General features: G+C 41.1%; 1 protein-coding gene and 1 non-coding gene across 2 annotated transcripts in view; both read right to left on the minus strand.

Moving 5' to 3' along the window:
* Window positions 1-14,404, minus strand: part of HSD17B12 (hydroxysteroid 17-beta dehydrogenase 12) — a 169,029-nt gene that overhangs the window by 24,162 nt on the left and 130,463 nt on the right. The window contains exon 7 of the mRNA XM_005690127.3: window positions 1,672-1,706. Within this exon, the coding sequence (XP_005690184.1) occupies window positions 1,672-1,706 (35 nt within the window). The remainder of the gene's footprint in view (window positions 1-1,671; window positions 1,707-14,404) is intronic.
* TRNAG-UCC lies at window positions 2,544-2,616 on the minus strand. The gene has a single exon. It is a non-coding gene; the product is annotated as a tRNA-Gly (tRNA).

Below are 14,404 nucleotides of genomic sequence, written 5' to 3' on the forward strand. Positions count from 1 at the left end.
CTTGATTTCCTAAAAACAAGGATCCAATTCATCTTCCATATGATAAACTTTACTCAGTGAAGTGGATAGATCCTTTCCTTTGCGTTCTTTATCTAAGGCTTCAGCTACAACTGTGAAGGTGGCTCCTAGGTCTACAGAGACATGTGAGCACTTTGTATCATGTATTAACTAATTATGTAGCCTCATGGCACTCAAGTTCTTTGGCTCTCACTTTTTATGTCAAATGAGAGGGGATTGGTTTCAATTAAAGTATGAAATTCCATGATTCTTCAAGTCTGATTAGTCATAACCAATATCTCTTTGGATATGGTTTTTAACAACAAACTTAAAAATTCCTCTGTGGAATGTAAGTATTTCTTTTTTTAATGGGTAGAACACTACCCTGAATTTATACTGTGTCACTTGTAGATATCCAAACTGGAATTAACCTGATCCCAAATTTCATCCGTCTTGAGTTCTACTCTGTCTGCCCTCATTCTCTATAATCTTTCAGGTTTCTGGTCTTGTTTGACCGTCTTCACTTTCATATCATCACCATCAGGGGCATACTCAACCATCAGTAAGTAGTTAAGAGGTTTTAAAGGGAAATTTTACTAAAATAAAGCAATAGAGACATTAAAAATCACACATAAAATGCAATTACAAACAAAGAGCCTTACTGAAAAAGTAGCTACCAACCAAAATGGATTCCGAACTTCAGTTTCCTCATCTGTACAATGGTGGGAGGCTATCAAATTATATAAGCAAATACTTATCAGGTTGTCAGCCCAACACCTGGCAAAGAATACATAATCGATAAACATAAGCTGTAAATCCTTGCCTGAGCTGGTCATGGAGACTCCTTCACGGAAGTAGGGTCCCTGGCTCTTTGCAAAGCTGTGAGATTCCTGTGGATCTCTCCCAAACTCAAAGCCATTTTGCACAGCAAGGATGACTGTGAAACCCTAAATTTAGCAAATGACCAAGCAAGCCCATCCCTTTGCAACAGGTTTGCTTTGAAAGCTTAGCCATCACTCAGACTTCTCCACGGGAGGAAAAGAATTTAATTCCCGTCTTATACTGCCTGCTATTCCTAACGTAAGGACTTAGCAACACATTTCTCAAGAGAAATGAAGACATCTAGCAAATCCTAGCGGAACCCAATACAAATACAGCTGAAGCTAGAGGACATAAGCTTTTTTCTCCAAGGGCAGGGGTAGGGGAGGCTGACCCCTTAAGATCACTTTATAATATGCCTAAGTTCCTCATACATCCTTTCTCCCATAACAGAAAAACCAGAGGATGGGGGGTCTCGCTTCACAAAACTCCACTGAGCTGGGCTCTGACAGCATACCTCTTTAAGAAGGCATTCCCGGGAATATCCCAGGAACTCTATCCACCCCCTCAGAAGAGCAGGCAATTGAGTTAGTGATGGTGACTCAGGCAGGCTTTTTAATCCTGATGTAAAGGAACCACCACCACCCTGGTGAGGGATATAAAAAGGGAATCGAGGGGAAAAGGCCTCCACCACCAGATGACTCATACCCTACTGTGTGACTCGCCTGGCACATTACTCTGTCACCAAGACATGGAGGAGAGGTTCATTAGTCACTTTAATGAAATTTTCAAAGAAAGGATTCTCCCTATAAATAATCATGAGCTTGAGTGTTTGTGTGTGAGCTTATGACTCACCTTTCTACCATGCCAGGCAGGACCAGCCGTGTCATCTGTGAAAGAGAAAAACAAAACATCCATGGTGACTGAGGATGCAGGCCACCGAGAGTGAAGAGAACTTGCCCACACAAATGAGGGGGAATCGCCGAGCTGCTCGCCACTTCTGCAGACAACAGTTTATTTTATAGACTTCATATATTGGGTTGGCTAAAATTTCAATTGGGTTTTGCCATACCTTCTTATGGAAAAACCTGAATTTTTTTTTTTTTGATAGATAAGAGATGGATTTATTTACAGAGAAACACACTCCACAGATAGAGTATGGGCCATGCAGGAGGCAAGAGCGACCCTGGGGGAAACACACTCCACAAAAGTACGGGCCGTCACAACAGGCGACAGCAGCCCCGACTGAACGTTTGCAAGAGTGCGTAAAAAGGAACCCGGGGCAATTACTGGAGATAACACTGGAAACACTTTCAGTGAACCTGGCTAAAATTAGTCTTGCCTGAAATGTAATACTAGCATGGAGATCTTCAAATAAGTAAGGACTTCTGGTGAAATCCATGTTTCCCAAAATACATTCTCAGTACACGACATACATTATAAGAAATATCCTGCCTACCAAACTTACTTAAGCTTTCTAATCTTAACAGATCAAATAACTTTTTTCCTATCAAAAAACCATTAGGAGAATGCCATACAGTGACATGTAGGCAAATGTGAAGTCTATCTTCACATGTATGTCTTCTCCTGCTCAAGCTAATTGTGAGTAAAATGCATCCTTAAAGAAAGGTGATATTATCTGTCATCTTAAGTAACCAACAATGAAAAAAGGGGCACCAGCATTTTTATTTTTTATTGGCCGAGCCAAGCAATATGCAGGATCTTAGTTCCCTGACCAGGGCTCGAACCTTGGCCCTCTGCCATGGAAGCACAGAGTCCTGACCGCTGGACTATCAAGGAATTCTATAGGCACCTCATTTTTAAAGGACTTCATGACTGTTGCCTAAATATATATACTAGGACGAGAGAAACTATTAATATTTCTAAACTCTGTTTTGAGATATTATTAACTCAGAAAAGTTAAGACATCCACTGGTTTAGTCAAGGCCACATCACAGTTAAGCACCTAAGTTGGAACGTGAACTCTGGATTCCTGCATACCATCAGTTTGGGAAGAAACAAACACTATTTTGTTACGGAGAAGTTTGCATGCATGCCAGGCACAGGAATCTCAAACTTTCTATCTTGAATAACATTATGTCTTAATTCAAATAGCATTCTGACAAAGAGAGCATTCTTTTCCTAGAAACACTTCAAAGAAAGAAAACGCGTCCAGACTTCACCAACATAGAACCTGCTCTGCAGAACTCTCAACTCAGAGGTCAACTTTGGAGCTGCCACATACACTTTTCCAGGAAGGATGTGAATTTTAACCGACACTGTGTCATAATAGGAGAACACACTGCCAACTTCTAAACAGACAAAGTGGTGTCTTCAAAGCCTAGGGGGATCGTTTCACCAGAAGTATCTGATGTGGCCAAATCTTCCAGGTAAAAAAAAGGAGACACTGTAAAAAGAGTTTGGCCAGAAGCATCTCCAATCTTCCTCCTTCTGTGATGCTGTAATCTCACATAGTTCAGTTCAGCTGCTCAGTCGTGTCCGACTCTTTGAGATCCCATGGACTGCAGCACACCAGGCTTCCCTGTCCATCACCAACTCCTGGAGCTTGCTCAAACTCATGTCCATCGAGTCAGTGATGCCATCCAACCATTTCATCTTCTGTCATCCCCTTCTCCTCCTGCCTTCAATCTTCCCCAGCATCAGGGTCTTTTCCAATGAGTCAGTTCTTCGCCTCAGGTGGCCAAAGTACTAAGAGTTTCAGCTTCAGCATCAGTCCTTCCAATGAATATTCAGGACTGACTTCCTTTAGGGTGGACTGGTTGGACTGGTGGACTGTGTGGTCCAAGGGACTGCAATCTCATGAAAGGTGGTATATATAATGATCCTAGCACAGACAGCTAGCCCAGAGTAGGCCCTAAAAGGAAACTGTGCCCCTTGTTGCCAGCGTGTACTCTTCTTTCAGGACACAGCACCACTAAGTATCCAGGCCCCTCTTAAGCTTACTGTGCTTGACAGTTGAGAGCAAAAAACGGTAACACATTTTGAGGTCATCAAGTTCAACTCACCACACAGAAGTTTCTGGACAGTTCCAGCAATATTGTCAAGTACCTCAACTGGGAGCTTCTTAGGGTAAAAGAACTGCTCTAAAATTAGAGTTTCGTGATGACTGTAAGACTGTAAATTCACTAAAAACCATTCAACTATACATGTAAAATGAATGAATCATAAAGTGTATAAATTATCCCTCAATAAAGCTGTTTTTTTAAAGCAAATCTTAATAACCATATGGATACGAGTTAAAGAAATGGAATCACAAAATACATTTGGTGTTACTTTATCAAACACAAGAAATAAAACAGCTCTCAAAACGCTCTATGCATATCAGCTCATGGCCTGGAGCAAAACGAAGTAATAAAACAGGCATTCTTCCACTCAGTAGAGGGCATGTTAGTTTCTTGGATTGAGGCTGGGTGATGGGAACTCATGATGGAGTAAGAAAACAGGTATTTATATAAATAAATCCTTACCAGACAGTGTCATGAGACAGTAGGGTTAAGGACAGAGGGCACCACCACTTAGGAGAGGGACTAGTTATGTCTGGGTAAGCAGGCAGAGCTTCACAGATTAAGGTTCAGTTACATTCTGGAAGAATAAGTAAGAGTTCACTAGGTAGGGAAAAAATCTAATCAAGGGCATAGAATGTAAAACTTACAATGTATGCTATAGAATTTGTGCACGAAAAAAGCTTTTTGTTGAATGGGTCAAGAATAGAAAGAAGTGAAAATAATGTGTATGCCATTATATACGCCCTGCAATCTGCCCGTCACGCCGCGTCACAGGCTACGATGCCCGTCACGCCGCGTCACAGGCTACGCTGCCCGTCACGCCGCGTCACAGACAGCTTCCCACGCTAGTACAGACAGACATCGGGCATGCTAACGGCTGCGGGGGATTCTTCTTCGTAGGGAGAGGCTATATGCATTTTTAGCAGTATCTGAACACATACTTTATTTAATACATTTCATCAGGGGACCATAATGCTTAGGCTCATGTATTATAAGGAGGTCTCCAGCATTTTGTGAGGAGAAGTTGTTAAACAGTTCCCCCAATGTCCTGAGATCCCCAGAAACAAGATGAGGAAGAAGAAGACTGATAATAAAAAATGTTCTCACCCAGGGGTCCGGGTGTGTACATGCCCATGTGCATTTGGGGTGAGGAGTGAAACTTGTTACGTGTGAAGCAGCCAAGTGGAGTGGACAGGGGGAGCCACTGACCACCTACCTTTCTTGCACAAAAGGAGAGGAGGAGGGATGGGATTCGCAGGCAGTGATCAATCTGGAGAACTACCAGGAAAGTCTATAAGATCTGCTGATGCAGTCCTTTATTCTGACCAGGGATCTCAGTACCACTTGACTATTTAATAACTGGTTGTGCAGAGTTTTAAAGTTAAATTCAGAGTTTTTTTTTTTTTCTTTCCCCAAGACATAAATGTACACACTTAAATACAGTCCAAAAAGAAACAGCACTTTAAGCTGGGCTATTAAGGAAATAAAAATGTACACTTTGGGAGCTATTTTTTTCCTTATACTGTGTGCATGTCATCTATGAAATGTCTCCTTTCTGAATGGTAAAAATTACCTAGGAGATGATCAGAGACAAAATAAAACCTTGCAAGATATTATCTTATTTACAAAATTATATCAACAGCATGCTAAACATTAAGTCAGTCCTGATGGTTGTTAATGTGTGGATAACTTAAAAATATATTCACTTTTTCCCCCAGTTTCATTTGAAATATAATCTACATAACTTTTTTACATCATGAAAGTGAAGGAGGAGGGGGAAAAAAGTGGCTTAAAACTCAACATTCAAAAAAAGAAGATCATGGCCTCCGGTCCCACTACTTAATGACAAATAGATGGGGAAACAGTGGAAACAGTGTCAGACTTTATTTTCTTGAGCTCTAAAATCACTGCAGATGGTGACTGTAGCCATGAAATTAAAAGACACTTGCTCCTTGGAAGAAAAGCTATGACAAACCCAGACAGCATATTAAAAAGCAGAGACATTACTTTGCCAACAAAAGTCCATCTAGTCAAAGCTATCGTTTTTCCAGTAGTCATGTATGGATGTGAGAGTTGGACCATAAAGAAAGCTGAGCACCAAAGAATTGACGCTTTTAAACTGTGGTGTTGGAGAAGACTCTTGCAAGTCCCTTGGACAGCATGGAGACCAAACCAGTCAATCCTAAAGGAAATCAGTCCTGAATATTCACTGGATGGACTGATGCTAAAGCTGAAACTCCAATACTTTGGCCACCTGATGTGAAGAACTGACTCCTTGAAAAAGACCCTGATGCTGGGAAAGATTGAAGGTGGGAGGACAAGGGGACGACAGAGGATGAGATGGTTGGATAGCATCACCAACATGGTGGACATGAATTTGAGCAAGCTCCGAGAAGCCTGGTGTGCTGCAGTCTTGCAGAGTCGGACAAAACTGAGCGACTGAACTGAGCTTAAGGTACACATCATAAGGATATATGTATATATATTGTAAGATGATTACCACAATAAAGTTTAGTTAACATAAAAATACAGAATGCTTTCCCATCTGTGTGTCATCCTTGCACAGTTCAGTTCAGTTCAGTCGCTGAGTCGTACCCGACTCTTTGCGACCCCATGAATTGGAGCACGCCTTGCACAGGGGCCATGCGAATCTTCCCTGTATCATTTCAATTCAAGTATCTCTGCTGCTGAAATAAGTCTTTCTGTCCGTGTTATTCAGTCACTAAGTTGTGTCTGATACTGTGGACTGCAGCCCATCAGGCTCCTCTCTCCCTAGGATTTCCCAGGCAAGAATACTGGAATGGGAAGCTACTTCCTTCTCCATAGTCTTTATCCAAGTGAATTAAAACTCAAGAAGTTTTAATAACACAAGGGAAGAAGCAGTGTTTTCAATGCCTGGCTATTAAAGGGCCAGAAATACTTGTTGCAATCCTCATTTGAACAAATGATTCATCATCAAAGATGGAAATTCATGCATGAAAAGGTTAAATTCTTTTGTATTGGTCATTGGCTTCTCCTCTTAAATTCTGTTTCTAAATTATTTCTCCTTGCCATAAAATACAGTATCTTCTTGGATCTGTCATATATAACAACACTGAAAAGCCTAGGAAGAGTTAACCTGAAATCCACAGGCTTTTATAAGGCTGATTAATGCCTTCGTCTATACTTAAATTATCTTTCTTTCTACTCAGAATATACGTCATAATAAATTCAATTTCAAGCGTTCTTTGTTGGGGTATGTGCATACACATAATTCTTAATATTCTGTGTGTAAGTAGAGAGGCTTCACTACGTTAACATCAAATTAAATTCTCTTTAACGTCACGTCTTACATAGGATATTTAAATTAAGCTATTATTAGTCTCATTTTACTTTATATGCATCAATTGGTATCTTAATGGCTGGTTATTTATACCATATACCAAGTGTTTCTGTGAAATCTCACTATCTGAACTCCATCTCACAGCTTACAAGCTGTTTCTGGAGTTAACTCAATATGCTAATTTTAGGCCATCTGCAGGTGATAATTGCTGTACCAGGAAAAATTTTGTTCCTCTTAAGATACTGCTAAAATAAGGTTACCATAACTTGTAAGTTCAGTGGTTAAAAATATTAAAAATAGTAGTAAAAATGACTTCTATACTTGTTTTCTTCTACGTTATTTCCAAAAGTATACAGCAGACAATATCAAATTAATTCTTTCCTCAAAAGTAAATAAAAGTCCTATAATAGCACCTCTGTGACAATGGCAGCTTCAGATTCTGGCAGAAAAAAACAAATGTTTCCTATTTATAGAGACATATTTTTTAGGGACAGTTGCATCAATCCTTACCACAAAAAAGTCCTAGAAGCCTAACTCAAAGGGAGAAAGGCTGATACATGCTATTTCACACCAAGATATTATATCACTCTGCATGCTTGCAAGCCTGGCATAGTCTTCACCAATGATAGCTCAATTCAGAATTCCTCTTGGGGACACCACATATTCTATTTCAAGAGTTATATATTTACGGCCACAGCTATGTATGTTCTGGCTGGGAAATAAGTAAGAGGCTGATGTAGCTCATACAAAAATCAAAGTCAGTATTATTAGATCATTCAGTTGAGATAAGCTGACTCAAAAATGCACTGGCTGACCTAGAAAGTCCTTTAAAATGTTATATTAAAATGTATCCATTTTAGTATTCTGAAATATTTTTTCTATTTTTGGCAACTGCTTGCATTGTTTTTGCAATCAGAAGAGCCCCCACAACTAATGTTATTTCTAAAAGAAATTAACAAGAATAAAATTTTTTCTTTTTCACTTCTCTGGCATCAGTAATCAAGAATTTGTAGAAAGAATCTTATTTTATACTCAAAAGCCAATCCAAGTTTCCTACTTTTTAGTTTGGTATGAAAACTGATGCCTACACAAGTGAATCATGCATATTATTTTACAAGCAAATTATTTTTATATCATGTAACCTCTTGTGTTTCATCATTTTTTGGGAGAGAACAGTATAAAGAAAACATTATTGCATAATGCTCAAAGAAATAACTAAAAACCCAATGCTCAAAGAGATAACTAAAAACCCAAATGAAAAGATTAAAATTCAAGATACTTTAGTTAAAATAAGAAAACGATATTGACACCTGTATCACCATTATATATAAATAGAGGTCCAGGAATCCAGGCTTCTTGTACAAATAGTTAGGACACCACAGATAGCCACTTTGTCCCTGCTGCCCTGCCCCCTACCCTAGAGAAACCTGCATGGAGTAAACAGGATCTGAATTCAAGCAACTGAAAAATGAACCCACACAAATGAAAAGGAAATAGATACAAATGCCTTAAGCAAATTTTTAGTGGGAATCATTAACAACTTTTTAAAACCACAGTATAATACTGCAAAGAATTACATAAAATAACAACGATGTCACACAATGCCTGTTTTGGAGAAATTCGGTGGTAACTCCACTGGAAGTCATGCTAGAATGACACAGCACACATTTCCTTTGATGAAATGTATAATTTGAGCTCTGGCACCAAGAATACAACTTAATTATAAATTCTTAGAATCTCATATGTATGGCTAACAGAATGCTTACCACGCAGGGGGTAAGAAGCTTAATGAGATTGGGTTTTTAGACGGCTTTGAGATCTGAGTATTATTTGCCTCTCCTCTACCAATGTTTAGGTCTTTGTGAAAGTTATCAGCCGTTCTTGTCAAAGTTATCAACCCTCTTTTGCCATTTCCCCCGTCCCATATTACTGAACTTTAAATTCAACCCCATACTATAAAAAACAATACTTTTTCTTGGATAATAAATTCTGGTTTAAATTTTTTTTTAAATGACTTAAGAAAAAGAAAAGAACTTTCCAGAACAGAGAACTGGATGCCAACTAATAATGAAGAATCTAAAGCCATAATTTTTAAACTCTAAACAACAATGAAAATAAAAAGAACATATATACCATCACACACTGTTTTTCCAAGTTTGTTGTTCAGTCATTAAGTTGTGTCTGACTCTTTGTGACCCCTGGGACTGCAGGTCACCAGGCTTCCCTGTCCTTCACTATCTCCCGGAATTTGCTCAAACTCATGTCCACTGAGTTGGTGATACTATTCAACCAATACACTGAGAGTTTCTATTACTGATCTTTTCTCCAAATAAGCTGACTTCTCCAGAAGTGACAGATTTGGAGGAGAAAAGAAGCCTGAAGTTTCTCACAGAGATTTTTACACGTTCACTCATTTATAATGCATTTCTTCTTTAAACAAGCTTTACTTGGAGCCACAAAGAATCTTGGAATCTCCAACTACTCCCTCATTTTGTAAAGATGAAAACTGTGGAAACAGTGGTGGTCATGTATTTTGGCAAACCCATTATTTTGTATTTGTGCCTGAAGCAGCCCATTACTCTGAGACTCTTAGGGCTAAATATGCTCTGCAATTTGGAAACTGTTAAGAGCTTAATGATAACTGCTTTCAAATGGATTTAAAGGCTCTAGATATTAACCTGGAATGTGTTTCTTCTGAAACCCTGGGCAGGGGCAGTGGTGAGAAGCATACTTCCTTCCTACAATTGATTAATTTCCTGTTGTGTTAACTTGAATTCTTGGGGCAGAGTCAGAGGATAACTTCTTAGCATAATCCCTAAATTAAATACCACTAGACTGCTAAACAGACTTCCCTGGTGGCTCAGATGGTAAAGCGTCTGCCTACAATGTGGGAGAGCTGGGTTCGATCCCTGGGTCAGGAAGATCCCCTGGAGAAGGAAATGGCAACCCACGCCAGTACTCTTACCTGGAAAATCCCATGGATGGAGGAGCGTGGTGGGCTACAGTCCATGGGGTCGCAAAGAATCAGGCACAACTGAGCGACTTCACTTCACTTCAGACTGCTGAACAGATTCTCCTGATGGATTTCCAAATTAATAGAGGGCTCCCCCTACTGGTACTATGTGACATGCCAGAGGCAAATACATGTTTTTTTAAAAAGGAAACAATATTTTTCTTGTGTGTTTTCATCTGTCCATCCATCCAAACATTTGTTACTATTATCTACTCCATGGGCAGGACATAGCATTATGGCTAAAGTGATGTACAGTGAATACATAGTTGTATAATGAGAAAAAAAAAATTGGCTTTTGAAAAGCAGGCAAAGGGTCTCATATTCCAAGTGATTTGATTTGACAATCATAGGGATGGATTTAAGTCAAAGACATTCCAATTCTTCAAGTCCTCCAAGCAAGCAATGATTCAGTATGAGTAGGCTAAATACTTGGAATTACTGAACAGGGGGGAACCATGAACTCAAATACCTAAAAGGGCCAAGTGGGTGAAAGAACAGTGAGGTGGGTCAGACAATAGGGGCGAGTGGGGACTGTGGTGATCTGGAGAGTGCAGGCCCAACTACTGAGCGCACTCCGCTATCATTCAGCTCTGATCACTCGCTGCCAAGCAGTTCAGGTCTCTGTCACCCTCCTTTCAAAATTTTCCCAAGAGAAGCTAGAAAGCTGGGAAATGTCCTAATTTTGAACACACTGCTGGAGCCAACCAAAATATATTAGTAGCCCACGCCCAGCCCACAGACTATGGATTTGTAACCTCTGACCCAGAATCAGAAGGAACTCACCTTCCACCCACTCCCCTTCTGGCAGATCCAAAGCTTAGGAAGTTCTCACAGCTCACTTCAGGGTAAATATCAGCAACCGATCTAAGGCCAACCTTTCAGAGGTTGTGTGATGTAAGTGTGATCCTTATTTCTAAAGGACTAGAATTTTCTTTTTTTAATTTATTCACTGATTTATTCAAAAAGCATTTGCTGTACACCTGCCATATGTGAGAGCTAGGGCTGGGAAATGGCAGAGAAAGAAAAGGACGTGGTCCCAGACCTCATAACCTCTAGAGACACTCAACGAAGAATGAAATGCTAAGGGAAAGGGAACCACACAGCGTGCAATGAAATAGCACAGCTGAGAGACTTCATCGAGCCTGGGAGGCTCCCTGCCCCTTCCCCACCGCTAAGTGTGTAATGCCTTAGCTGAGAACTGAAGAGTGAGGAGAATTAATAAAGCGGGAGACGAGAGTCTTCTGTGCAGAGGGCCCAGCCCGAGGGGACGCTGGACTGAGACTAGTTCAAGAGACTGAGCGCAGCACTTGGAGGAGAGAGACCTGAGTTGAAAGGGAGCCGTGGGGAGGAGCCAAATCAACACAGGCCCTTCCCAGCAGGTCACGTGAAAGGTTCTGGACTTGAGGGAAAGAAGTCACGGAGGGGTTTAACAGTGGTATGATATGACCCAGAGTACCATAATAACACTTTGGCTGGAGCACGGAGACTGGACTGGAGAAAGATAAGCTGGCTGGTTAGGCTACTTAAGTGGTTCTCACTGAGAAATGTAAGGTGCTTGGAATCTGGAACGAATAACTGGGTGAGCTGATTTGCAGAACAGGTAGGAGTCTGAGCTAACTGGCCTTGAGAGAGAGAGAGAGAAAGAGAGAGAGACTGAGAGAGAGTGAGCTAACTGGCCTAGAGAGAGAGAGAGAGTGTGTGTGTGTGTGTGTGTGTGTGTGTGTGAGATAACTGGCCTTGAGAGAGACAGACAGACAGACAGACAGAGCTGATTTGCAGAACAGGAGGTTGAGCTAACTGGTCTTGATTGTGTGTGCGTGTGTGTGTGTGTGATGTCTGGAAGAAATCATTGAGTGAGCTGATTTACAAAACAGTTAGGAGGTTGAGCTAACTGGTCTTGATTGTGTGCGCGTGTGTGTATGTGATGTCATGCTTCCCTTCTCCATGCTAAACATCTCTACTTCTTTCAGCTACTTCACTTTGGCTGATTATCTAATGAAGGAAGAATTAAATTTTGATCCCCTGCTTAAGACTCTTCCTCCCCATTCCCAAATAAAACAAGACTGAGTGGTACTTCACTGTAACTGGAAATTGTTAATAAATTTTACCTTGGATCCCCACCCACCTATTTCTCTGCTCTGAGAAAGGTAATAAAGAAAGTAGGACAGCCCCTGTATTTGTCAGAATGATAGTCTGGAAATTCCCTAAGGGGTCTCAGTATAGGTAGGGCCACTCCCTATTGTCCAGCATATTCACCAAGCAGAGTAGCAGCTTCAGGGCCCAGCACCTTCAGAAGGGATGGCTTTCGCATTCTTAGATAAGCTATGGAAAAGGCTTGGGCTGTGTTCATTTGAAAAGGAGTGAAGAGTCTATGGTGTCCTTGAGGTTCTTATACTGTCATTAAAGGAATCAAAGAACCATCAGGCCTCGAGAAGGAAGGCAATTTTCAGTTTGGCAGATGTTGCAACAAGTGATCTCAAATCAGTGACAAACAGCACGGAGAAGATCCATTTTGGAACTAGTCTTTGGATTTGGTGCTGAGTATGCTACCGATTGAAAGTGGACTTGGATCGATATATACCTGCCTCTGGAGTTGTGGCGTGTTCCCCCTTTTCTATGATGTCTCTAATAATAACCAATAGCAATACCACAATTTCACCTGCAAACTCTTTCAGTATTCCGAGATGGAAACTTCTTCCAGGCATAGTGAAGTGAAAGTCGCTCAGTCGTGTCCAACTCTTTGAGACTCCATGGACTGTAGGCTGCCCAGCTCCTCTATCTAAAGGATTCTCCAGGCAAGAATAATGGAGCGGGTAGCCGTCCCCCTTCTCCAGGGGACCTTGCCAACCCAGGGATTGAAACTAGGTCTCCTGCATTGCAGGCGGATTCTTGACCGTCTGAGCCACCAGGGAAGCCAGTCCAGGCATAAAACCCGAACTACTGTAGAAGTGTGTGGCTTAATATCTGGAGATTTAATTATCTCTAAACTCTTACCATTTCTGGTCTGAAGGTCATTGATCTTGAGGAGAAATGAGCCTTAACCTTAGATTTTAGTCACAGAACATCTGAAATCACAAGAAAGCCCTGGTCAGGAGGACCTTTCTTCCAGTTGAAGGCTGATCTACTGGCCACATCAGTCACCTTCATGCAGAATTTTCACACCATTGCTCTCCTGACCTTGGCACTTACCTGCTCTGCAGGGAATAAGAACAAGACTGAATTTAACCCTGAAGGTACTAACAGCAAAACTACAAAGCAGGCAACAAGGCTTCTAAACACCTCTTAGATTGCCTCAACTAACCTGGTAAAGGGAAAGCCCTCTTAAGCAAGTCACAGAGAGAAAAAAAGGAATAATTCTAAATTATTGAATAAGATGAAAAGTGAAACGATCAGATGGGACTGGAGGGGTCTAGACTCACCGCTATTTTTGTTAACATTTCTTCCTCCATATTCTGTGGACCACTCATCGCCACTTCATCCCGTGATGACCTGTAAATCCTCTGGCCAGGATACTGCAGTTTTATTATTCCTCTGTTGGAATGGGGGACTTTGATGATTTTTTATCATCATGTGACTTATTGATACAGGGACAGGAACGCACGGACCAGGCACTAACCCTGGAATGTCAAGCCAGGTCATTCAATGGTCTGGTACAGCACAAGACTTCCAACCAGATGCTGGGCCCTGCCTGCAAATATCTCCAAATTAGGGACACAAACCCCACAGGGCAAGCTCATCTCTCCAACCTTTGCAGGCATGCTTCTCAGCCAGTCAGCTTCTAGCATGTGGTTTGCTGAGGAGATAAAACTTGAACCAACCCTGATGGACAGAAGATGTCATTCTCTTTCGTATATAAGCCTTTTTCAACACACTTATTGAGGCATTAGGCCATAGACATCCATGCCCTGGGTCCCCTGATGTCCAACCACCAGAAAACCTTATAAGATTCTAGACCAATTTTCATCTAAGTTAACCTGGAGCTCCAAACAGCCGCTGCTACTGAAAACGTAGTCCTGGAAACCGCAACATAACCCAGTCAACTGAAGGACAACAGAAACAATTCATCAAAATGCACTATAGGGCAAATCACAGCAGCACGAAAGAATACTAAACCTGGGCGCCTCAGACACATGACTCCATCAAGGTGAATGCCCCTTCTCAGTATAAACAAGATCAAAACACATGCCTTTAAATACACACTGCCATGCCACTCTGCCACTAGAGCTG

Source organism: Capra hircus, chromosome 15, assembly GCF_001704415.2.
Source record: "Capra hircus breed San Clemente chromosome 15, ASM170441v1, whole genome shotgun sequence".
Taxonomy (NCBI): Eukaryota; Metazoa; Chordata; class Mammalia; order Artiodactyla; family Bovidae; genus Capra; species Capra hircus.